The sequence below is a fragment of the Cyprinodon tularosa genome, unplaced genomic scaffold (genome assembly GCF_016077235.1).
Source record: "Cyprinodon tularosa strain WSP-4 unplaced genomic scaffold, ASM1607723v1 ctg235, whole genome shotgun sequence".
NCBI classification, from domain to species: Eukaryota; Metazoa; Chordata; class Actinopteri; order Cyprinodontiformes; family Cyprinodontidae; genus Cyprinodon; species Cyprinodon tularosa.
In genome coordinates this window covers 870,034-896,795 of record NW_024038880.1, presented here as the reverse complement: position 1 = coordinate 896,795, position 26,762 = coordinate 870,034, and the positions used below count along the sequence as shown (strand labels likewise).

Below are 26,762 nucleotides of genomic sequence, written 5' to 3'. Positions count from 1 at the left end.
AATCAGAGCCCCAGAGAAGCGTTTCACCCTTAAAGGTCAAAATATTTACATAAATTAGGATTTATTACTTTACTGGACTCACAAAGCAAATTTCACTGAAATCCAAGAGAAGCAAACATCCTTCTCTGTTTCTACTGCGGATTTGTTTCAAATAAAAAGCTCAGATTGAGGCTGCAGAGAAAATATTTCACATAAATGCATTTTGGCGTTAATGGAAACATTTTTAATTCCAGGTGACTAAATGACTCTCTGATCGGTGTTTGTAACTTTATGTTGTGTTGGAAGTCAGGAGGAACCAATAAAACCGATTTTATAATTAGATAAAATAACATGCTAATGCATCCATTATTTAGAAAAACTGATCGAATCCAACGTTAGAACTTTGACCTTTGCCGCTTTGCAGGACTAATTCTGACAAGTGAAGGACCTGATGGGGTCTCCATAGCTTCTCATTCAGACTGAAGTCCAGGATTTAAACCAAACTGTGTTTGAGGTTAAATAAAAAAAGTCATACTACGCTTATTCAGAATTCAACCTTCTGAAAGTTCTTTAAATATGAAATTATTCCATCCTGTTCAATAAATGATCAGTGTTTTTAATCCAGAGTAATTTTCATGTGAATGTGCTTTACTGGAGGCATCCATGTTTGTCAAAGAACACTACTGCCACCTACTGGTTAGTGACATTGTCACGGTGCGGTATCGGCTGTTGATCAAGTCCCAGTGCTGTATCTGGTGTTTGTCACAACGCGCTATTATCCAAGTCATCTTGAAAACATTCTTCTTCCAAATGTTGGCTACATATTACGTGTTTTTTCTCTGGCCAGAAGTTCGATGGCAAATCCTCCCTCTTCAAGTTGGCGATCCAATGACCAACCCGTCCATGGAGGATTTTACCGATGTATTCCAGCATCCAGCTGCCATGCACGTGGGCATTGTCAGTTTCACTATAGCTCTGGTGAATTTCAATGGTGAAGTCCTCTGGAAATCTTCAATAATTGTTGTTGATTGCAGATGTGTCTAGTAGTTCCCATTGATTTAGCTTGTAAAGCGGGGAGAATGGCGCTAGGCTTACCGCACCGTGACGTCACTGCTGGAAGATGGCAGGAGGGAGGGGCTACTATTCCGTAAAAATTCAAAAAATATCCACTGGACTTGGTTTTCAAGATTTGAAGACGTTTCGCCACCTCTCCAGGAAGCTTTCTCAATTCAAACTATATTTGGGCAAAAATGGCTGCTCCCAGACTCAGTGATCGCGATGAAAATTATTGTTTTCATTTTTTTACTGATTAACGCTAAACTCTTTAAATCACTGCGAACAGTGTAAATTTTAAGTATAAATAATGATCCATTGATTATTTCTTGCTGACCAAACTTCTCCTTTAAGGTCTCAGGCTGGATATTCTTCCTCTGAGTTTTCAGACCTCATGGTTCTATCAGTTACAGCAGGTCATTCAGAGCAAAGCAGCCCCATACCATCACACTCCCACTGTCTGTTTAACAGAGGTCCATCTCTGTTAGGCTGGTTTCACCTGAGATGGTTTTTGACTATTTTTTTGGAAACAAATTTGTCAAATAAGTCTGACGTAGCTACATTTACCTGACTGGGCTGATCAGCTGTTTCTGCCGCCCTGAAAGCAATCATCAGAATCATACTTCTCTGTCTGTACATCTCTGGATCACACTAAATAAAAGAGATTCAACTTGTCATGATCTTGCCACTGATGACCGGCTTAATTGCTTATATCATTCACCTGTCTAACTCTGCCTGGTTGATCGTTACCTCTCATCTGATCCACCTGCTCCTGCCTCTATTTAAGCTGCTTGCATCCAGTCATCAGGGCCAGATTATATTGTTCTCTACAGCCAGTGGTGATAGTGGGTTTAGAGTTCCTTGGTGTTTCTGATTTCCTGATCCTGACCTGTTCTGCCTCTCAACCACTGAGTCTGCCTGTTCCCATCTGAAGGGTTTGCCTGAACTGTCTTTGGACTCCTGCATGTTCCCTGCATTTGGGACAGTCTGGGTAGCTGGATGCTAGCTCAGTCTCTGGGCAAGGACTGAACTGTTTACACAAGGGGTGGGCAATTCCAGTGCCTGAGGGCCGCTACCCTGCAACTTTTAGATGTGTCTTTGGTTCAGCACACCTGAATCAAATAATTAGATGATTGAGAGAACTCTGGAGGAAGTGACTGCATACTAAGGAGGTAACCGAGCCATTTAATTCAGGTGTGTGGAGCAAGGATGGATCTAAAGGTTGCAGGATACCGGCCCCCAGGAACTGGAATTGCCCACCCCTGGTTTACACCATGTTAGTGACTCACATGGATAATCATCCTCCATCAGATTATGATGGTCACTAACCTGCAATCAACTCTTTATCGCCTGGTTAATTTGCTACAATCAATGGAAATGAATCTAAATCACATTTCCTTTCTTTCATCCTTTCAAACATTTTCTGATCATTTGGATGAAAACAGCTGTTGTATTTCTGTAGATCAATGAGATCCTTTAACCTACTTCACGCTGCCTGACTGGTTCTGCTTGGTTCGTGTTGCAGACCAGGGTGATTATGAAACTATGAATAATTATTTAACTAGAAGGGTGTTTCTACAGTTTCTTTTAGTTTTTTTTTCTTTTAGTTTATCTAATTAAATGGTAAAACGATCTGAAAGGTTTAAAATTTAACAAACACTAAAACCATCGCGTTTTAAATACTTTATCTCTGCTCCTGTTAGTTTCTCTCCTGTTTTTCTCTGAATCCTCGTTGATCTGAGCAGGAATCCTTCTTTCTCTGTTTGTCTCTCAGAGATGTAGCGCTGTGTTGGTGTGACTGTTGGACCATCATGCACCTCCTTCTGCTGCTGACCCTTCAGCTTCCAGCAGCCATCGGTCAGATCGATCCAGGTACGCAACCTGAAATCAAACCGCTTCCAGGATTAGAACCCACACTCAAACTGCTCCTCTGTGTGATTTTGGTCTTCAGAACATTGTCGCTATGCACTGGGCATGGAGGATGGACGAATCAGAGATGAGGACCTGACAGCATCCAGCCAATGGTACAAGACCACCGGGCCGCAGTACGCCAGGTCTGTCTGTCTTTCTTCTAACGACTAAAAACTTCTTATGATTTTATTCAAATGAAAACTCGTTACTCACCTTTTTTGCAGAATTTCGGATTTTATAAATGCAAAAATTTGAAATCTAAATAATTCATATTTTCTTATAATAAGTGCATTTTTTCTTGAATTGAGAAGCTAAGTGAGACACTTTGCCAATGGAACAAGATAATTTATTTTAAAATAAGAAAAAAACAATTGCATTGTTATCTAACCATCTTATATTAAAATAAAAAAAAACACTAATTCCTTTGGGAATCATCTTATTTACCTGCTCAAATTACTTTTCAACTCGATACCGATACTGAGTAAAATATTCAATACTTGATACCCTTTTCAATACCACAAGAATAAAAACAAAGACTCCAAAATTCAACAGAAATATTTTCATTATTAAAAAAATACAAGAAATAAATAAAAAAACAATAAAAATAATATTTTGAGGTTATATTAATATTAAGCAAGCTTGATAAAAAACGTACAAAATTAATTGTTCCTTCCTTGGCTATGCTTTGCAGACAAAACCAGTTAAACAAAAATAATTCTCGCACAGTGTTCAGAAAGTGCATTGTCCTCTATTCTGCACTTACGTACTTTTAAAAATGAGTATTGTATCCGGATACAATGTTTCAGTATCGATACTTTTTTGAGTATCGATACTTTTGACAACCCTAGCTCAAATTAAGCGGAAAGACACTTAATTTAGGACATTTTTACTTATTTTTTCTAGATTGTTTATGCAGCTTACCAAAGTTTTAGTCCAGGCGTTTCCAAACTGTGGCTCTAGGGCCGGATGTGCTGCCTCTGCTGAGGCTCCTGATTTGCTTTTCAAAATGCTAAGGGACTCAAATATGAAGGAGATTAAAACATTTCTGCTAAGACTGACACAGATAGAGCAGGGAATCTATTTACTATAAAATAAATACATTTCCCACTAAAGTAAATTTAACTAAATTCAAACAAATTTCCTATAAAATATATATTTTTTTATCTGGATGTGAGAAAAATGTGTGTCCAGGTTGTAAAGGTCCCTTCCTTAAGGAGCAGCGTAGTGCGGTGAAGCAGCAGGCTGCGTCCTACATGTAGGAGGCAGATTTCTGCTTTGATCATTTACGTTAAATTAGGCTGAGGATTTTTATTTTAGACGTTTATTGCAAAAATGAAACAGTAAAACAACATCTGGTCTCACAGTTGACCTCTATGAGAAGCTAACCAGCTTAATTATGCATTTTCTAATCAGATAATCACCTTTGGGTGTTTAAAGAAAGGATAAATTACTGCTAATATAATAGTTTAGCCATTTTAGAGGTGAAAATTCTTTGAGCGATCAATGAGAGGGAAGAGACACTTAGCTTTTTTTAAACAGGTTTAAGATGCATTGCTCACTGTCAGTTTGCAACGTTTGATCATTTAAAAAGCCGTTTTTGAAGCTTGGAGCTTCAGCGACATTAACCCAACATGTGTCCTCTGTGTCTCCAGGCTGAACTGTGAGGGAGGAGACGGTGCCTGGTGTCCTAAAGAACAGAGGGAGTCTACGGCCTCCGAGTTCCTGCAGGTTTGTTTCTGCTTCTTCAAAACAATCAATGTGAACAGCAGCTCAGGCTTTAGGTTTTAAACGATCTAGACATGGAGGGAAAGGATGATTAGCGTCTCCGTAATACTGAAACATTCCAGGATGAAGACCGTGTCTGATGTAAAGTGATGCTGCTGACAAAAACAAAAACAATCAGATCTGCAGGGAAGAAAGGAGCTGAAAATGAAACGTTATAAGGTGAAATGTTTTACCTCCCTGCATCTCTACAAATTTTTGGGTTTTCTGCTCAGATCGACCTGCGCAGACTCACCTTCCTGACGCTGGTCGGCACACAGGGCCGGTGGGGCAAAGGTCAGGGGAGGGAGTTCTCTCAAGAGTACCGTCTGAACTACAGCCGGGACGGACAGCTGTGGAAGTCCTGGAAGAACCGGCTCGGAAATGAGGTGAGCGACCCAAAAACGACGGCCACCAAATAACTGGAGTATAGTTAACTGCCAGAGCGACCCACTTAGAGCAGGAATTATATTAAAATTGTAAAAAAAAATATGCAAGCATTTTTCATTTAAATCATCGTCTGTCACTCTCCTCTATCCAGACCCCCTCAAGTGGAAAAGTTTTAGTTTCTCTGGCTTTGATTTTGTAGAAAGCCTTTTTTGGCTATATGATTATTATCAAAAAATAATCAACAGATTAATCGATTTGCAAAATAATCAGTTGCAGCCTTAGGTGAGCAGTGTGGGCGTCTAAGGCAGGAACCTCTGCAGGAGGAGAGTACAGGTTAGTGACCATGTCTATCTGGCGGAGGATGATAATGAACACGTGAGTCACTAACCTGATCTTACAGTTCAGTCCGTGCCCAGAGGATGAGGTTGGTTCCAGACAGCCGGCTGCCAACAAGACGTGGCAGACGACCCCCAGACAGTCCCAGACTATGATTTCCTGGAGGATGGAGAACCAAGCAGACGAATGAAGGAAGGAATAATCCAGGGGGCGAAGACAAAGCCAGCGTCTAAGACGTGCTCTGTAGTCAGAACCAGGAGGTCAGAGGTCTGAAGGAGTATTGAAGGGAAGTCCAGAACAGAGTCGCGAAACAGTTCCAGGTTTGATTCACAGGCAGGCAGAAATCTGGGGAGAGGTCAGGCAAAAAGATCAGACAGGCAGGGTCAGAGGTCCAGGCAGAACAGGTCAGGATCAGGAACTCTATCCAAAGGCTTGAATTATCTGGCACTGATGACTGGGAGTAACCTGACTCCGCCAGATGCATTTGCTCCGCATATCCATCTGGAAACCTTCCATTGAAGTAATTTTGGGAAGGGGTGAAAATACTGGTTAGCTGATTGGCCTATGTTGGTGATAAACGGGCCAAATAAACCAATCAGATCAACGAAGCATATGACGCACTAAAAGCCAGGCTACTCTTGCCAAAACCAGTCGGGAGAAGAGCAAAAGCATGTTTTCCTCTGAGAAAAGCCTCCAGAGCAGTGTTCTGCTCTTCTTTCAGTGAAGAAATAATCTGTAATTCCGATAAAACTTGCTCGATAGCCACGCTAACGCTAGTTTCATCGGTTGAAGCCGCCATGTTCTTTAGACTGAACTGTCGCGCTTCTCGTTGCGTCACACCTCAACCCGCCTCAAAGCCAACACTGATTGGACGTTCGTTTGGTGAACGGCTCCAAATTTTCTTTAACGGAGAGTCTCCAGACTGATCTGCGAGTGAAACCTTGAAAGCTCGCGAGATCAGGATGTTCTCACGAGGCTAGACTGGGAGTAGGCAGGTTAAATAGCGGCTGAAGTTGGTGGATCACATGAGCAGGTAATGAGAACTAGGCGGAGCTTGGCACGTTAATGGAACTAGATCATGACAAGTGGTTTTAGAGTTCAAACTGGGTCCCTGATTCCTGCTCATCAGTCACTTTCTGGCCTCCAGGGTTCAAAATGTTCCTCATTGTTTATTTTAGACAAGAAATAAGGACACAACTTTATTGTTGGTCCAGATTATCCAGTATTGAACTAATTGTGGTTCTAAAGGCTCTAAAAGGTTTTTTTCTAATAGATTCACACAGATTTCTAAGCCTGATTCTGCCTCAGTTCTGGCTATTATAGATACGGCATTCCTTCAGCTGTGGCCTCTGATCTATTTAAACATGCAGCTGTTAATCCTTTGATAATAAGGTTTGTTTGAGATCGATCTTGAAATTTCTACTTGCTGGAAAAAAATCATGAGTGAAAACAGTTTATACCCACCTTCATGTATATGTGTGTTTTTTATTCCATTGGTTTTAATCATATTTATCCCATGAAGGTTTTTTTTTTATAATTTTTTTTTTATCAACATGCTTTACATGAACGACTCTGGAATTTGAGCTTTGATTCTAGATCTCGCGGCTAGTTTTAAATTTCCGATACAATATTGATATTGCAGTTTGAGAAATTTGCCGATACCGATATACATTTTTTGTTTGTTTGTTTGTTTCATGTGTTGTCATTCATGGAGTGAAATCATATACAATCATTGATGATGATGATGATGATGATGATGATGATGATGATGATGATGATGATATTTCTTCTAATTTTAGGTTCTTCTGTGTCTTAAAAACACAAAAATCAGTTTTAACTTTGTCCATAATCTTTAATCTGTAACATTTCTGTCGTATAGATCTAACAGATGTAGATAAAAAGTAAATCAGCTTTCTGTCTGAGTGAATGCCCAGCTGTCAGATCAGTGAACTGTCCTTTATTGTGGACGTTTCCTCCCCAGATCAGCCTCAGATGTCTTTCCCTCATATTTCCACTCAGGTCCTGGAAGGAAACAAGGACACCTACGGCGTTTCTTCCAACGACCTGAAGCCGGCCATCATCGCGCGTTTCGTCCGCGTCATCCCTGTCAGCCGGGCCACCACGGTGTGCATGAGGGTGGAGCTTTACGGATGTCCCTGGGAAGGTACCCGACCAGTTGGACACATTTTGGAGCTTTGAACTCCAGAACCAGACCTCCAGAGTTCTGCCTGTTTTCAGACCCGACCGTCCTCTAACAAACCCAAAGTAAAGGTTCTAAAGGACCTCCTCGGTGGAGGTCATTTAGACCAGGACGTCCCTGGAGGACGGACTGTGGACGCCACTGGTTTAGACACTATAGAGCATTTTAGACGGTTCTTCGTGGATATCTTTAAATAATGTAATTCTATGGAGCTAAATTAGGGCCATAAAGTTGGTTTAAAATAATAATTTGAACCCAAAAAAATTTTTTCTCAAATAAAATGTATACCTGAAATAGTTTGTCCAAAACCACAAAAAAAATAACGTGAAAAATTTTTCACTTGAACATAAGTTTGCTCAAAACAAAAAAAAACTTCAGAAAAACTGCCTCTCAGATTCAAGATTTTTGCAGTTTTTTTCTCCCAGTTAAACTTTTGTCCCTTTAGCTCCGTACAATCTGAAGCAGAACCCTGCAGGTTTCCTCCTCTGTTGTCTCCAGATGGCCTGATCTCCTACAGCGCTCCAGAGGGACAGCTCATGGCGTTACCTGGGTATCCCCACATCAGTCTCAATGACTCCACGTATGACGGCGTCCGTGAGAAGCGGTGAGTCTCCTTAGACAGCAAAGGGATCCAGTTTCTCCGTTCCTCCTGCCTCACAGTCGTCTCTCCTCAAAGGAGGCTGCTCGGAGGCCTGGGTCAGCTGACGGACGGCGTGACGGGACTGGACAACTTCCTGAGGACCCACCAGAACAACGTGTGGTTAGGGTACGACTACCTGGGCTGGAGGAACGACACGCCGGGGACTCAGGGATACGTGGAGATGGAGTTTGTCTTTGACAAACGGAGGAACTTTACCTACATGAAGGTTTGTAACGTGACCCGTCTTTTCAGATTAAAGTTGTTTTCATCATGTTCCATCCATAAAACTGGTAGAGATCTGGCAGCTATTAATGCTCCTCTTAGAGAAGGAAATAATAACCAAGTGAAGAGGTTGCACAAATGTTGTTAAAACTGTTTTTGCCTCAGATTTTTAAACTAACCAGGATTCAATAAATTCTATTCAGTTTATTTCTATAGCGCCAAATCACAACACATGTCATCACAAGGCACTTTACAGTTCACCAGATCATCCAGTCAGATTGTGTTTTTTTAAAGTTTTCTATCTAAGGAAAACCAGCTGATTGCATCGACTCATTGACTCTTCAGCAATCCCTCACACTAAGCATGCTTGTAGCGACAGTGGAGAGGAAAAACTCCCTTTGAACAGGAAGAAACCTCCAGCAGAACCAGGCTCAGTGTGAGCGGCCATCTGCTGAGGCCGACTGGGGTTCAAGGAGACAGAAGCAGACATAGAAAAAGAAGCATAGATACAAAAGGCAACTGTCAACCAGCTCCACAGGCGGCCCCGTCCAGGAAACACACAGCCAGGCAGACGAGCTCCGAGCCAGCTCCCATGTCAGAGGATGAAGAGAGCACAGTCAAAACCTGTTTATCCCTTTAGTTTGTATGAAAAATAGACTTTAAACTACCTCAACGAGCGTGTATCCCTTTAGTCATGTACAAAATAAACTATTTAATAACTTTTTTTTTTTTTAAGTGTATTGCGATCTGACTTTAAAAATTTTTTTTTACATATGACTAAAGGGATTAACGTCCGTTGAGATAGTTTAAAGTCTATTTTTCATACAAAACAATCTAGTTGATGATCAGATAAAAATGAACCTGGTCCTTGGATGTCTCCTTACCGTCCATTAAGATGTGTCTCCTCCGTCTATATCTTCAACTCAGCTGATGTTTTTCCACCTTTTCCCAGATTCTCTTTTACTCACCGTTGTTTCTGAACTGATCCAGGTCCACAGTAACAACATGTTCACCCGCGGCGTGAAGATCTTCTCCTCCGTGTCCTGTTGGTTTAAGCCCCACCTCACCGCCAGCTGGGAGCCAGAGCCGGTTTCTTTCGCCACCATTTTGGACGACAGGAACCCGAGCGCCCGTTATGTTACGGTGCCGCTGAACTGCCGCACCGCCAGGTCCATCCGCTGCCGTTTCTACTATGCAGACGTTTGGATGATGTTCAGCGAGATCTCCTTTCAGTCAGGTAATAAACTGGAAGCGCTGGCGTACCTCAGGGCTGCGTGTTTAGTCCTCCACTTTTTACTGATTTACCACAAAGTTAAACATATGTTTTTTCTTTTTCCGTACTAGAAGACATCATACTTCCAACACAACCACCCATGATGAGGACCTCTGCTCCAGGAGATGAGGAAAGCACCATGACACCTTCACCAAAGCCCAGCAATAATACGGGTAAAACCACTCGCCTCCGTCCTTTAGGCACCTCATTCTCCCAGATGCAGAAACCTTCATGTTTCTTCAGCAGCCGCTCCATCAAACAGCAGCACTTCAGATGAAGGGAACACGCCCATCCTCATCGGCTGCCTGGTGACCATCATCCTCCTGTTGGTCATCATCATCTTCCTCATCCTGTGGTGCCAGTGTGTTTGCAAGGTGCTGGAAAAGGTAGATGAGGAATGAAAGCATATTGATCAAGCGTTGATCTGTTTATTATTTCACGCAGATCTTACGAAATTGAAACTTTACTTAATGTTTCTGCTCCAGGCTCCTCGTCAGATTCCAGACGAGGAGATGACGGTTCGGCTGTCGTCCTGCAGCGACACCATAATCCTGCAGACCCCCCCGGTGCCTCCACGGTCCAGGCATCCTCCTGCAGGTAGAGTTTTACTTTAAATTAATCATATCTTTATCTTCAGAGTGAAAATATCTTTAGACTCAGAGCGAAAAGCTTGCATAAATCTACGTGACCTGGCCTTTAAGCCTGATATTTGTTATGTTCTGAGCAGAAAGAGCAAACAGCTACATCATGTTTCTCACTGAAAAACAGATCTTTTCCTCCTCAGAGGCCTGATGTAGCCATGAGATGAGCCGTAATTGTTTTAACGGCCATCAGTGGAAACCTCTGGAGCTCAAATGGAGGAAATATTTGTCGGCAGAAGGGGAACGACACAGAAGTCATCTCTGTGACGGGGCCTCCGTCTGTCAGGACAAACGGTTTTCCAGCTGCTGGCTCCACTGCTCCCGAGGCTGGATGCAGATCCAGAGTGCTGACAGATGCATGTGGTCTTTATCTGCAGCAGCCTGACCAGCCGCTGATCCGCGGCTCATTCAGGAAGCCATAACAGTGACTGGAGGCCATGTTTGGCTCATAAATGGGCTGATGGGTGGAGCTTCCTCCCTCTGCAGGAAAGCTTGTATGCTTACTTCAATGTTCCCTCAGGGGGGGTGTCAGTTTTTGGGGGTGATGACATCTTTATCTAGATGGGATATCTGGATTCAGCCCAGTGGCTCACATGCTCTGCAGTTTGCAGGAGATAAACGTTTTCGAGGTTTTCCTTCAAATAGACTCAGGGACGTTAATTAGGGGACATCTGGTCTGATGAAGCTCAGGTGGAAGGGATTCACTGCATTGACTGTCGTCGAATTTGGAGGAAAAAAGGTTGACGTTTGCAGCTTTGATGACATCATCCTGCCTGTGAGGAATGGAGGTGGAAGCAGAACGGATGGTTTCAGGAGGAAAGAAGAGGAGAAATATGATCACCAACCTTTAGCATAGCAACGAGGCAGCTCTGAAGGAAGTCCGTGTTTCTTGCTGGCCGTCAGAAAGTGAGCGGCGAGGGTCTGTGAGAAGGAGGTGGTCTGTCGGCCCAATAGAGCGGTTCTATTGGGCCGACAGTCCAGAGACCCATGGTGGGAAGTTTATGGAGGAAACCCCCCAAATATTAACTCTAGTTGTTTAAAAACCGTGCTTCCCCAAAAATGGGGGAAATGTAGATAAATCTCAGGATTTCTAAAGAGTAAATTCAATGACAACAAAAACTTCATCCCGTCTTTTGTGAGGCTCATCTGTTGCAAACCAAAGCCTCGTTTGCAATGAAAGAAGTAATCAGACGAATCAAAATGTTTATTTCTCCAGTAGACGTATAAATCCTGGTGTTTAAAACCGTTTTTGTAGAAGTGAGAGGATCAATTCAAGCTTTTTACTCCAGTAAAAGTTTAAAAGTACCATTTTTAACACTACTTAAAGTATAAAAGTAATGCAGGAAAAACTCTTTTACTGCTCTGCTCTATTAAAGGAACATTTTTCTACAATTCTGGATGAAAACTTCTTTAGACTTTATTTTCTTAGTTTTATAACTAATGGTAAAAGTGTCACATTTCACTTTGCATGATCTTGAAATTTTGAAAATTTATTTTGGTTTGTGGTGAACAACAAGTTGGGGCAGCACCACAAAGAAATGAATTGATTGGATGAAACTAATTATTTTGATGGATTTTAATTTTTTTCAAATACCAACAGCTTAAATGAAACAAAACTAACAAGCAGATTTTTAAAATGTGAGTAGTTGAAAGTGAAATGAATCCAGTAAAGTATAGATAGCCAAAAGGTCTACTTAAGTAAGGAAAGGAATTATTTGGACTTTTTTATTTGACGCCTCAGGAAGTAATCAGAAAAAAACGACCAAATAGCCTCATTTCCAACTGTCACATTTTGTTAATCTAAACAAAAATCAAATTTCTCCATTTATTCAATTTCTAAAGCAGATTCAGGCGTCTAATAAAGACCAAATCTAACATCCAGACATCTTTGGATGAGTTTTTATACTTTAGTTTACTCTCATGTATACATTTTGTAACCCCAACACTGCAAAAAATGTAAATCTAAATAAGTCATTTGTTCTTAAAATAAGTGCATTTTATCCTGAATTGAGGAGATAAATGAGACACTTTGCCAATGGAACATGACAATTTACATTTGAAGTAAGAAAAATCAATTGCATTGTCTTATTTCAAGTGCATGTTATCTAATTAACTTATTTTAAGTGTAAAAATACTCATTCCATTGGCATACTATCTTATTTACCTGGTCAAATTAAGGGTAAATACGCTTAATTTAAGACATTTTTACTTAATTTCAGATTGTTTATGCAGTGAATTAAACATTAAAACTATTAACGTTTCTGCTAATGTCTTCTGGAAGGATTTTTCATTTTGAGTATTAAAGGTTGTAGAATAAACTTCCCATGTTTTCATAAATCCATCAGGAAGTTTCTAATTCTGGAAAATGCTGCAGTTTCCTTAAAAAGTTCATTAAATGTCTGAAAGATTCCCTAAAAACATCATTTCCTCCTCTGATAATCTGGTCCTCAGGTCCAACCAACACTGATCCGCACTATGAGAGGGTCTTCCTGCTGGACCCGCAGTACCAGAACCCGGCGGTTCTGAGGAACAAGCTGCCGGAGCTGTCGCAGAGCGCCGAGGCCTCAGGTAAACCTGCCCACATGGAGCAGTCACCTGGAAACGATTGTTTGAACTCCACCAGCAGAACCACAACCAGTAATCCACTTTAAACTGGATCCCAGCAGGATGTCGATGGGATTTTTAGGTTTTCCTACAGTTTTTAGGGAATTGACTGGTTTATTCAGTTTTTGCTAACAGATTGTTTGGCTCATCCAGTCTCATCTAATAGAACCAGGCGTTTAGTTCTGGTCTTCATTTACCAGATATTTTAGAAATATAAGAGGTAAATGAATAAATCTGCTGAAATTATTCTCCTTAATGAAGCTCAAACCAAACTAAACACATCCTGCTCCACTTCGCCCCCTGGTGGCCGTTAAAGGAGAGCATCAGGGTTATTATCACCTCCTCTTGAGCCTGACTGTAGATACGTCCTTCATCAGTCCCTCTGTGGTTCTGTCTGTCTCCCTGTCCTCGTCTCCCAGCATGCCCATTCATGCTGCAGTGTTTCTCTCCTTTTCCTCCCAGCTCTCTCTGCCTCTTTCCGTGTCTCCTCTTCCTCCAGCGCTCTTCCTCGGTAACCCTCTCTATGACCTCTTCCTGCTGACTTCCTGTCACGAGACGCCAGGATGGCTTCGCGGTAAGAGATGAAAGGTGTGACGTTTTGATCAGAGGACAGAGAATCCAGAATATCGCCTCAGAACTTCACACTGCAAAAAAATCTAGAAATAAGTCAAGATTACTTAAATTAAGTGTATTTACACTTAATTTGAGTAGGTATGTAAGAGGATTTGCCAATGGAATAAGTATTTTTACTCTGAAAATAAGATAATTAGATAAAATGCACTTAAAATAAGACATTGCAATTGTTTTTTCTTAATTTAAATCAAAATTGTCTTGTTCCATTGGCAAAGTGTCTCACTTACCTCCTCAATCCAAGAAAAAATGCACTTAATTTAAGCAAAACTGACTTATTAAGATTTACATTTTTTGCAGTGCAACCAGCAGAGAGTCTGACTCATTAACGAGTCGTCAGGCCACACTTTGATACCTCATTATTAGATTTTGCTACCATGGTTTTATTTCTTTATTCATATTTTACTGTAACAATGTTTCTATAATTGAGCTCTGACAGTTTTGTTAGCATCACTGATGCCTCCCATCACCTTGTTTACATGAATACTTCTATTAATTAATATGTTTTTATGTTTTCAATCATAGATTCATTCTGTTGCAGGTTTATTCTAATTTTATTAAATAATCTATAACGAGAGGTTTAACCTTAACTGGTTCTGCTGCTGAACTAAACAAAGCCTGTTATCATCTCGCAGCTTGTGGGGGGGGCTACGCCGAGCCCGACATCACCCAGTGCACCCCCCACCAGTCCTTCAACAGCAACGCGCCGCACTACGCAGAGACCGACATCGTCCGGCTGCAGGGCGTCACCGGCAGCAACATGTACGCCGTCCCGGCGCTGACCGTGGACTCGCTGACCAGGAAGGACATCTCCGCCGCCGAGTTCCCGCGCCATCAGCTGATCTTCAGGGAGAAGCTGGGGGAGGGCCAGTTTGGAGAGGTGAGGGACGGGTTCAGCATCTCTGGAGGTCCTCAGGAAGAAGATTCCTGCTCATCAGCTGCTGCTCTTCTCTGCAGGTCCATCTGTGTGAGGCGGAGGGACTCCCAGAGTTCCTGGGGGAAGGATCGCCCCTCCCTGACAGAGACGGACGCTCGGTGCTGGTGGCGGTGAAACAGCTGAGGGCCGACGCTACGAGTCAGGCCAGGTGAGCTGCTTCATCATCATCAGATTATAGGATGGATTTAACCCAAACCAGGCTGATCAGAGCAGACAAACATCTGATACGTCTCAGTAAAGTAGAATTTAATTCATTTTAATCATTCTATTAAAATACTTCAAGTTTATGAATGAATAGTTTTACTAGTTTTACTGTGATGCAGCAAAGGCTTTTGGGTCTTATATCGTAGAGATATATTGCTAATTGGTCAGAATATTAATACCGTTTAAAGACGCCGGTCCAGATTTTCATATCAGTGCATCCCTGGTTCTGATAGGACATCAGAACCATTATAGAAGGTTGTTTCTTCATGAGCCTGATGATGGCGCATAATCCTAAGAAAGAAGTAACTAGTTTACATGTAAAGTCAATGGTTTACCTGCATCAAGGTGCAGCAAACGTGCCACATCAACCAATCAGGAGCTGGCAGGGAGTCAGACACAGCACTGCTGATGCAGAGCGCTATGATCACTCCTCTGAAACAGTTTATTAATGCCTAAAGTAACTTAGAATGTAGAAATCTGCCGACAAAAGATGCTTGCTTTAATTATTCTGGTGCCTGCAGTTTGGATTACGTATATAAAAAACGCCTTCCAGCCGCTGCAAATAGTAGCGGAAAACCATGAAGAAGCAAGCGGGCCTGAGGCAGCTGCTGCTGGGGATTCCCAGTGACAGCGCAGCGCCGGTATGTGGGGTCTGAGCGGCTCCCACAGAGAAATAATCTTTGAAGGCAGGATGGTAATCTGGATGAACTGACTGCACAGACCATGTTTTCAGGAGGACTTTCTCACTTCAACAGAGATTCTAACTACTTTCTACCCGCTGATCATAGCTAATATAGCTGCCATTGTTCCAGGCAGAGAAAGGATAGAGTAGCTCCGCCCACCGCGCATCAGACCCACTTTACCACCGCGCAGCTAGAGCAGCAAAGACGCTTCAGCTGCACGTCAGAACTAACCTGAGTGAAGTTGGCCCCCCCACCTTCTTCAAATCAGACGAAATGGGTGTCAATTAACTCGGCTCCGTTTGTGCAGCAAAAACAGATGTTAACTGACCTTTAAAGACCTCTACAAAATATTATTAATATCATTGAAATGATAGCAGTACAAATGAAAATTGCCATACAAAAATATAAAATTTTAGAATTAATTTTACATATAAAATATTTAAAATAAATATATTAAAAATTTTAAAATGCATATTTTAAAGAATATGCATTTTTTGTACTGCTATCATTTTAATGATAATAATAATTGTTTGTGGAAGCAGCATCAAAGGTCAGTGAACATTTGTTCATTCTGAAACTCTGAATTTCATATAAATTATAAGTTGCTAACCTATGATTATATAATTTTGATAGCGGCACAAACGAAAATTTTTGCTGCACAAACGTTTTACATTAATTTTGTCTGATTTGAAGAAGGTGGGGGGGGCAACTTCACTCAGGTTCAGAACTTAACTTGGACAAGCATCAAAAATGAAGCAGTGTGTGCGTTTTAGCTGCTCCTGCTGCGTGAGGTCTAAACATAGCATGAGATTGGAAAGTTTAGTGGAAGGAAAAACTGGCCTAGAATCAAACTGCACAGTAGGGCTGACTTCAGCTTGGTGAAGCATCACTTCTTCTAGAGTTTTGGGGAGAATCAGAACAGATCAAACAACAGAACCTTTTCAGGACTACAGCTGCAGAACGTCTTTAAAAAAATCTCCTGAAATGCTTTCAAGATGCAGAGATTAAAGCAAAAGGAGATCAGACCAACTGATCACATCAGTGTCTGACCAGAGGAGCAAAAACCAACTTTAGATACAAACTGAAATATTTCCCTCTCTAATGAATCTCTGTCATTTCTGAGTCACAGTTTATAAACACATTTTCTAAAATCTGAAACATTTAAATAATAATATTTTATAATTTATGGACTGCTTCCTGCTTCTGTTCTGAGTTTAGGTTCTGACTGAAGACAATAAGCTCTGAATATGCCTCCTCTGTCCTCCTCTCTCTCCTCCTCCCCTGTCCTCCTCCTCTGTCCTCCTCTGTGTCCGTCCCTCAGGAACGACTTCCTAAAGGAGATAAAGATCATGTCCCGTCTGGACGACCCAAACATCATCCGGCTGCTCTGCGTCTGCGTCTCCTCCGACCCGCTCTGCATGGTGACGGAGTACATGGAGAACGGAGACCTGAACATGTTCCTGTCTCAGCGGGAGATCGAGAGCACGCTGACGCACGCCAACAACATCCCCTCCGTCAGGTGGCCCCTCCTCCTCCGGTCGTTATGTCCAACCTTCTGTCCTTCCTCCTCCTCACCCCTGACTCTCTCCCTTCCCTGCAGCCTGTCGGACCTCCTCCACATGGCGGTGCAGATCTCCTCTGGGATGAGGTACCTGGCGTCTCTGAACTTCGTGCACAGGGACCTGGCCACCAGGAACTGCCTGCTGGACCGCCGCCTCACCATCAAGATCGCCGACTTTGGGATGAGCAGGAACCTTTACAGCAGCGACTACTACCGGATCCAGGGCCGGGCCGTGCTGCCCATCCGATGGATGGCCTGGGAGAGCATCCTACTGGTGAGGAGGGGGGGGGGGGCATCCTCCATCCTCTATAGATCAGGAATTAGCACCTGTCCTCAGATCACTTTTTTTTTTTTTTTTTTAAACAATCAGAGCAGAAACAATCCTTCAAATATCACTAATTATCTTTTTAATAGTTTCTACATTGTTTAAACAAGTAAAACTTGTTTTTGAAAGATGAATGCAGTTTGTTCATTTCCTTCCAGATGTTCCTCCATGTTCCTACTTGTGGTGCAGATAGTAATGTGGAAAATCCTCTGAAAGGAAAACTTTATTCAAAGAATCCAAAATCCTGTTAAATAGCTGATCAGAAAAACCAATGAGGAACAAAGACAGATTGGAGGCATTTAAATTACTGAAAAATGAGCAAATCTGTGCTGAAAATATTTCTTGTACATCTGGTGCATCAACTTAAGCATATTTAGTTACTGAAAAGAGGACTAGAAACTAAAAGATGCATGAAATAAAAATTCTTCAGCAGAAAATAACTTTAGGTAAAGTGAAAATTTCTGAAAAGAAAATTATTTAAGTAAAAGTGAAAAAAATACTTGGGAAAGTAAAAGTATTTTTGTAGATAGAAAGAAGTAAAAGAAACCTTTTCTCTGTTCGTCTCTTTGGGTAAAATCAATGGAGGTAAAATTAGTTGAAAAGCTGCTTTAGAAAACCTGGAATTCAAACATTTCTGTCCAGAAGAACTCAGAGTAACACAATAGCTGTGTTGTATAACACCATGCATCCTCTACCGTGCTTTTGCAGAGAAAACTAGAAGTTCTTTCTGTAAGAAAACAGTGAAATATGTTCACTGTCTGAGAGGGAAACTTAATAACTACAATTCATTGGGTCCAAATCACCTACAAGCTAAAACTCTACTTTCCCACCAATAAAGCAGAATGCTTTAGTGGTGATTTTGGTTGATTACATATTTAGAATTAAATATAATAATAAAGAAATATAGCAATAAATATAGAAATAAGGATCTCATACATTTAGAGAAACTAATGGATGAAATAGATTTCTTGTTTACAGAAATAAAACCATTTACAATCAGTTCTGGTCATATTTTAATTTGTAGCAAATAAAAATGACTCAGATTATTGAGAATAGTGAAAATATTTTTTAAAGTCTTGATTAAATAAAAATACTGAGTAAAGTACAGATCTTTAATAACATGTTGCTGCAGATCAGCTGAAATCTCAAGAAATCGCAAGTTATTTTGCATTAAAGGACTGCCTGCCGCCCTGTGATTGGTCCGTCCGACCACAGAGTATTGAGCCTTACTGGCTGACTAACAGCCTGCGTGAACAACGAATCTCTCCAAAATAAAAGCGCTGCCATTATTTTTTTTCACTCCCTTCATTGTTAAATTTAAGTTATATTTTTAGTATTTTGCAAGAAAAATCAACAATCTTATCAGTTTAAATATTTTACATTTTCTTTCATTTGTTTACTCTAGGTTTGTTTTTTTATTCTTATTATTTCATCATATCCAGCTCAAACATTACACTCAAATTTTTTTTATTTATTTATTCTTGTAGAAAACATTTATGTTGCTCTTATAAAAAAATCTTTTCATTTATGGTTCTATATTTTGTTTATGAATCTATTCTTCAGTCCGCACTAATCAGTTTCTGTCAGTCAATAGTCTGATAACTGTGAGCTGGTTCAGCCCCCAGTGGATGAATAAAGGTTCAATAAGGAAACTTATTGATAAGGAAGCTTCCTTCCTGTTAATGAAGTTGGTTGAATTATTATGAATCTGCTTTTTTTCAATATATAATGGGTGAATTTTTAAACATTCACCGTCATCCATCTAACCTAAGTCTGGTAAAAAGCCACAGCCAGGAGGAATCTGACATATCAGAGAAAAATCAGCTGCTGATGAAATCATGAATCTAAACTCAGCAACACATTTCTGCTGCATTCAGAACTAAAGTTTGTTCTCCTGAAATGAGAAGTTCTGAAGGTTCTCCTGGTTCCTCCAGGGTAAGTTCACCACTGCCAGTGACGTGTGGGCGTTTGGCGTGACGCTGTGGGAGATCTTCACTCTGTGTAAGGAGCAGCCCTACAGCCTGCTGTCGGACGAACAGGTCATCGAGAACTCCGGCGAGTTCTTCCGGAACCAGGGCCGACAGGTGAGACGGATCCGCTCAGAACGGAGCCACATTCTTTCTCTAAAGAGCTCTGATGCAGGGGCGGATTTTCCATTACGCAAAACTAGGCGGGTGCCCAGGGCCCCGAGTTCCTGGGGGCCCCATAAACCTCCTTTTACATGTATGGTACTACAGGTATTACTCATTTATGGACATTAATTATGTTTTTGATAAAAATCGTTTCTCTAAAATGCCATCAGAACCAGCGGGGGCTGGTGGAGTTTTCTCCAGGGGGCGCTATAAATCCAAAATAGATTTACACCAAAAACCAATCAAATGTATACTAAGTTTTCACACTAGTATATTTATATGAATGCAAACAACAAAAAACAATACAAAAACACTTTATAAAAACAAAACATAATTTCATGTCCAGGTTTACTTTTTGTACATAAATCTTTCCCTTCTGAGGCTGTGAAAGTAAATCTGTGTTTCCATGCTCCAATATGGCGTCACAAAGCTAAAAAACATAATGTACCAGTTTAATAAAGGAGAAGCGTTTTATATATTTTTAATATATAAAAACTATTTACTTTCTGAGAATGTGTTTATTTAAGAGCAGCTATGCAAATGAACAAAGTTTTAGAAAAAGTAGATTATATTCTATTATTTTCCATGTGAATCCCAGATTGTTCATTATTTTTCTAAAGAGTGCTTTAAATCAGTCCTAGCTGTCTTTCTCCATGCTGGCTCAGATCCTGACTAGGGATGCACGATATAATCGGCCCCCTATCGGTATCGGCCTTAAAACTGAATATCGGACATCGGCCACCCCACCGATATTTAACCCGATATTTGATCAGCTTCTGAGTTTCTAAAGTCGGAAAAAAAAAAATATACTACTCCTTCTTCTTCCTCCAAAACTTCTGTTTTACAGACTTAAAAACTTCTAAAGACGAGGGTAAAAATATTGATACATTAAAATATCCCAATATCTTCATATGCTGATATATTGCCATTTAAAAACACCATATCAATCTCTTTTACTAATGAAATATTGCTATATGTCATCATTATGCTACGAAATCCCCCGAAAATTCACGAAATTTTGCCATATTTTTATATGTTGATATATTGACGCGGTATCGATCTATTTTACTAACAAAATCTCACAAGAATTTGCAAAATATCACGAGAGTTTGTAACAGAACGATGAAATTTCACCAGATTTTGAAAGTAAAATAGATCGATACCGCGTTTATAAAAATCTAATATCAGCATATGAAAATATATTTGAGTATATTATTTTTCAAAGTGTCAGAAATGGATAACAAAACTGCTATTTTCAATGACTACTTATTTTTGTCCAGCTTTAACATCGGTATCGATATCGGTTATCGGCTACATGAGTTTTAAAATATCGGCATATTGGATATCGGCCAAAATCCCAATATCGTGCATCCCTAATCCTGACCTTTGAAAAAGGAGGCAGGGAAAGCAGAATACAGTGTTAGCAGTTAGCGTAGCCTTGTAGCCAAAGCAGGTCCTGGAAAAGGACGTTTCTTGCAGCGTTTCTTTCTCTCTCTCTCTGATGTGTCTCTTACTCCTGCGACGCGACCTGTCCATCATCACAAAACCTCTGCACTGTGGCAGGGAGGTGGTGAGAAAATACGCTTCATGTAAGTTTGGATCACACCAGAGCTGCGCCCTGAGATCTCCTCTCCTTCTGTATTGCAGAGGATCTCCTGCGCATGGACAACTTTTAACGAGTCAACAGGCAAAGATTTTTGCGCCCTAGGGCGGAAATACGTCACCATACGGATGAAAAATTTAGCTTTGCTAGTCATGAAAGATTAAATATGTATCTTGCACATCTAAGAAATCAATATGAATGACTTAATCAGGGTCATTAGGTGGGTGGGGTGGCGCCCTAGCGTCCTCTATTAGCCAGCTGCCACTGATCTGAACATTTATAATATTAAAGGTATACTATGCAACCGGTGTTGATTTTCCAGCGAGGCTCCCCCCAGAGGGCGAAAGTAAAAGTGCACTGTCGTAAATATGCTCAGCTGTTCTCCAGGCGCGGCTGTTTTGAGCTTAGCAGACAGGCGAACGCAACCAATCACCATGTCTACTGCGGTAGAGAGCCCTTTTCCTATTTCCTGCCTGCTCCGACATGGGCTTTTGCTGTTTTCTCGTTGGTTCCGCGATGATCACTACACAAATATCGCCACTGCGCTAGCAACGAGCATGCCTTTCACTGGGGGGTGTAGCAGTTCTCGCCGTAAAGCAAGACCGACTCTCGTGATGCACGAGACTTCTGAGCCTGTGGGTGCGGGCCGAGGGCTCCTGCAATTGCAAGTACGGTATTTCCCCTACAGACCACCAGGGCGGCCGAGAATACCTTTGTTCGACCTGAAATGACTCATTTAATCATCTAAAATGTTATGGAACACATTAATTAACTGAAAAATGTTGCATAGTGTGCCTTTAAGTGTCGTCTCAATTCAGAGGGCCCCAGGTACGTCTTAGCCTAGGGCTCCAAATTTCCTAAATCCGCCCCTGCTCTGATGTGAGAGGTGTTCTGCATTTGACCAGAAGGGGGAGCTGTTGTCCATTTTTTTTTTCCACTGAAGTGTGTCCCTGTGATCTCTGACCCAGATCTTCCTGTACGCCCCCCCTCTCTGCCCGCCGTCTCTCTTTGAGCTGATGATGCGCTGCTGGAGCCGGAACATCTCGGACCGACCCACCTTTGAGGGACTTTACCAAGCCCTGAGGCCCCACGTTAACCAGTGAGCGCTCCGCCTTCCCCCAGCTGCTGGGACTCCTGCAGGGGGACGGACATGGACATGATGGACCCGGGTTGTTCTGAGAACCGGGCCAGCTGAGGTCCGATCCGACGGAGGAGGCGGACGGAGGAGGAACATTCAGTCTGTGGTGAACTTCACAGCTTCATCTTCTCCTAAAGGCCCAGAGGAACTTTAATCATTTCTATTGTGCGCCAGATGTTGCCTGAAACCCCACTTCCTTCCTGTCCTTGGTTTCCATGGAGACCAGAAAGCAGACAGACTTCAGTAGTCGGTAGTTTTTTCCGTCTGGGGTTCTAGTTGTTGTTGTAAAGCACTGTCTGTGTCTCAGTTATTCGTGTTCTAAGATAATAACCCACACTGGAGTAAAGTCAAAGTGTAGCGTAGAGTTTTTCTTTTTCAGGTTTTATTTTGTCTTTTCCTGGTTTGACATGTTTGGTCGTTTTTAGCTTCCTGTCTTCGTCCCGTAATCCTGGAACAAAAACCACTCCTGCTGCCAAAGACAATTCAAGATCCTAAATTAATATTAGAAGATTTTTTTACAATGTTTAGATACAAACTGTTGGAAATAATCAGAAAATGTTCACGATTTTTGGTCCCTCATTTTAGAAAGTTAAACTTCCATAGATCTGTTACACATAGAGTGAAACATCCAGAACACGGAGACCGAAAGCCTCTACTTTATATCTCTATTTATGGGCCATATTTTGCTCCTGAGGCCCGGATAACTTTCCCTGCTGAGTTTGGACGATACCACAGCTCTTAAGGCGGGACTTACGCAAACAAAAATGGCAGCAACCATAACATTCAGGAACTTATGTTCCTGGACAGCGTCCTCCGCCAGAATGTCAATGAGAGCCTCGGTTTCAGCATCATCCCAGGTCGCACCACGCTCTTTTGATGCCATCTATTGTTAAGCTGATAAGAAGCTAACTTTGTGAACGGTGCAGCAATCTGTGACGAAAAACCTGCGAAATGAGTCACCTGACTGTTAAAGGAATAGTACACCCAAAACATGATTAGCCTTCATTTTCTACTCACCCCCATGCTGAACAACACTCTGGAGTACTTTTTTGATATCTCAAATGCATCTGGAGATCTGGGAGGCTTCTTGCTGTCTGCTGACATTCAAATAATGGAGGTCTATGGCGCTCGAGACAGAAAGGTCCATAAAAGTCCACAAAAAACGTGTCAATATTCCTCCATACTGCTCGTCCAATGTATTCCAAGTGTCCTGAGTGGGTAGCATCCAGAATTTACTCGAAACGAAGTCATTTACAATGTTTTTAGAGCATAAACAGTAGTGTATAGGATTTCCTGAAAGCGCGCACATGCGCGATCACGACGCTACGGAAGCCGGCAGACCAAACCAGCGCATTCAGCTCGGCAAAGAACTCATGCTCTTCCTCAACACTGAAGTCCTCAGACATTTTTCTTTCGTTGTTTCTTTCTTTGCACAGGTAAACGGCACATTTCTTCTTCTACGCTTGCATTATTGGCAGAGCAGACGCTGAATGCGCACTTTCATCTGGTTTGGTCTGCTGGCTTCCGTAGCGTCGTGATCGCGCATGTGCGCGCTTTCAGGAAATCCTATACACTACTGTTTATGCTCTAAAAACATTCTAAATGACTTCGTTTCGAGTAAATTCTGGATGCTACCCACTCAGGACACTTGGAATACATTGGACGAGCAGTATGGAGGAATATTGACACGTTTTTTGTGGACTTTTATGGACCTTTCTGCCTCGGGCGCCATAGACCTCCATTATTTGAATGTCAGCAGACAGCAAGAAGCCTCCCAGATCTCCAGATGCATTTGAGATATCAAAAAAGTACTCCAGAGTGTTGTTCAGCATGGGGGTGAGTAGAAAATGAAGGCTAATCATGTTTTGGGTGTACTATTCCTTTAATAGGAGATCAGAGAATCGAGCAACACCTGAACCGTGCCGAGCCGCACTGTTGAACTAGTGCTACACTGGAAAAACGATCTAGAAATAAGTGAAAAGGTCTTAAATTAAGCGTATTTACCCTTAATTCGAGTAGGTAAATAATATAGTTTGCCAATGGAATGACTATTTTTACCCTTAAAATAAGATATTTAGATAAAATGCACTTGAAATAAGACAATTATCGGTGTTTTCTTATTTTAATCGTAAATTGTTTTGTTCCATTGGCAAAATGTCTCTTTTACATCCTTAATCCAAGAAATAATGCACTTATTTTAAGAAAAAATGACTTATCTAGATCGTTTTTTTCCCCAGTGTAGATTTGGCTCGGTTTGGTTGTGTCTGGCACGGATCAGTTCAGTTGTGTTCCATTTAAACTCAGTTATCTCAGTTAAGGTGGATTTATACTCAGAAAACCAGGTCGTCTGCGAGTAAACGCAAATATGACCCCTTACTTAGACACTCTGCTGCACCTCCCCAAAATTGTAGGTAACTGCAGACAGGAGGCCTCTGATTGGTCAAATCTACATCAGTTTGATGCGTTACCGGCTTCTTTTTTTTTTGTATGACCACCATTGTGGAAAACGACTCGTAAAATTGGACCAGTTAGAAGAGCGAGGTGCGTGAGAACCCAGACCACGCTTCAAAATTGGGCAAAAATCAAAAATATCTGCGATAAGCTGACTGCGACACACTGCTGCGGGACTATAACCAGCCCTTTACAATGCTTGGACCGTTCTCGGCGCGGTTTCAAAAGGGTCGTGTAAACTATAAGATCTATACGCTCTCAGTCTGGGTCAGTAGACGACAGCATCCAGGACGGTTTCACTGACACCATCCACAAAGTAGAAGCTGATTGTTTACAGAGTTCTGTATTCAAGCACAATCATAGAAAGTTCAGTGGAAGGAAAAAGTCTGATAAGATGAGGTTCATTATCAACCGGGGGAACAGCAGCCTTCAGGGGATTTTCAGTCAGAAAATCTGGATTTTTTGGAGATTTTAAGATCCATCAGATCCTACAAACTTAAAATCCTCTAAACATCTGACCAGTTCTGAAAAAAATAGAACGAGACGGCTGTTCAGGGTCCAACATTTTCTTTTTAGATGAAAGTAAAGTTTGTTTTAGCAACAAAGGTCCGACAGACAGAAGGAGGAATGGAGAGGACCAGAAGCCACCATGCTGGAAGTCCAGAGGGGCCGTCTCATTGCTGGTTCTGGGTTTTCAGAGGTCCACATTTATTACAGTCATCTGACAGGTTATTTTCAGCTGTTCACGCTTCCTTCTCCTGAGAAGCTTTATGGAGGTACTGGTTTCATTTCCCAGCAGGAGTCGGTACCAGCCCATACTGCTAACGGTACCAAAAACTGGTCCAATTACCATGTTTGTTGTGCTCTGAACAGAACCAGAGAATCTATAGAGTATCATCCAGAGGAAGACATGAGACACCAGAACCAATGCAGAGGGAAGCTGCAATCTAAGTAAACTGGGCCTAAACTGGAGCTCAGCAGAACCACAGGCTGATCTCCTCCATCATTAACGCAGAAGGAGCCCAGACCAAACACTGAGGTTCTTTAGTTCTCCATCATTGTTAACTAAACTACAAGATAAAGGTTTGAAATGTTTCACTGCTTGGGTCGTTATTCTATATGAGGGAAAGAAAATCTCAACATGTTTCTAGATATTCTAGGCTTTTTAGCTCTAGTTTGGTGGTTAAAGCAAAGAGGAAAAGCAAAGGTCCATTTAAAGCCGTCTGTTGAGTTCTGCAGGTTTTGCTTTAACCCTTTCAGCTCCGATCAGACCTGATCTCCTCCTCTTCCTCATCGAAACCAGACAGACGGAGGCAACAGGTTCAAGTTTCTCATGAAAAATGTTCTAAAACCATTAGACAGTAGAACAGAAACGTATCTTTGTATTTTTTCTAATGTATAAAGTGCTGCACTGTCGTCAAAAACACCAGTGCTGCATTAGAAAAAAATCGAAATCTAGATAAGTTAAATTTTATTAAAATAAGTTAATTTTTTCTTGAATTGAGGAGGTAAGTGAGACACTTTGCCAGTGGAACAAGACAATTTACATTTAAAATAGGAAAAAACAATTGCTTTGTTTTACTATCTAATTTATCTTATTTTAAGCGTAAAAATACTCATTCCATTGGCAGAGTATCTTATTTACGTGCTCAAATTAAGGCTAAATACACTTCATCTAAGAAATGTTGACTTCTTTCTAGATCGTTTTTGCAGTGTGTTTTAACCAATCCTGTGTGAGATCTTTGGACGTCTCTGAATCCCAAAGCAGTTGTGCAGGAAAGCTTTTCTCTTCCTCTTCTTTCCACCGCTTCAGACGGAAACCGTCTCAAACAGAAGAATCTGTGTAAAGCAGAGGATGATGGCGAGTTTCCTGTGAGACAAACCTTAAAACCTGTTAAAAATGTCTGATCCTGTGATAAACTTTAAAGTTAAAACATAAACTATATTAAAGTTCTTATTTTATAACTAAACCTGCCGTCTCACTTTGGTTGATTGTGTTTCAGCAATGATATAAAATAAACAACTGCACCTTTTTTTATCACTGGTTTAATCCAGATTATAGGAAAGGACTCTTTAGTCAAAGCAGCG

General features: G+C 41.3%; 1 protein-coding gene across 4 annotated transcripts in view; it reads left to right on the top strand.

The window, feature by feature from the left end:
• ddr2l (discoidin domain receptor family, member 2, like) overlaps window positions 1-22,585 on the top strand; it is a 49,691-nt gene extending 27,106 nt beyond the window's left edge. For 2 of the 4 annotated variants that reach the window (XM_038287120.1, XM_038287117.1), the window contains exons 2-20: window positions 2,807-2,904; window positions 2,984-3,086; window positions 4,596-4,671; window positions 4,941-5,093; window positions 7,450-7,594; window positions 8,129-8,234; window positions 8,307-8,496; window positions 9,483-9,729; window positions 9,837-9,938; window positions 10,009-10,151; window positions 10,251-10,362; window positions 12,858-12,974; window positions 13,510-13,584; window positions 14,276-14,520; window positions 14,598-14,725; window positions 16,786-16,983; window positions 17,065-17,299; window positions 19,285-19,434; window positions 22,054-22,585. In XM_038287120.1, the coding sequence (XP_038143048.1) occupies window positions 2,844-2,904; window positions 2,984-3,086; window positions 4,596-4,671; window positions 4,941-5,093; window positions 7,450-7,594; window positions 8,129-8,234; window positions 8,307-8,496; window positions 9,483-9,729; window positions 9,837-9,938; window positions 10,009-10,151; window positions 10,251-10,362; window positions 12,858-12,974; window positions 13,510-13,584; window positions 14,276-14,520; window positions 14,598-14,725; window positions 16,786-16,983; window positions 17,065-17,299; window positions 19,285-19,434; window positions 22,054-22,188 (2,721 nt within the window). In that variant the 5' untranslated portion in view covers window positions 2,807-2,843 and the 3' untranslated portion in view covers window positions 22,189-22,585. The remainder of the gene's footprint in view (window positions 1-2,806; window positions 2,905-2,983; window positions 3,087-4,595; window positions 4,672-4,940; window positions 5,094-7,449; window positions 7,595-8,128; window positions 8,235-8,306; window positions 8,497-9,482; window positions 9,730-9,836; window positions 9,939-10,008; window positions 10,152-10,250; window positions 10,363-12,857; window positions 12,975-13,509; window positions 13,585-14,275; window positions 14,521-14,597; window positions 14,726-16,785; window positions 16,984-17,064; window positions 17,300-19,284; window positions 19,435-22,053) is intronic. The other 2 variants (XM_038287118.1, XM_038287119.1) reach the window with 2 other exon arrangements.
• The last annotated feature ends 4,177 nt before the right edge of the window (window positions 22,586-26,762 follow it).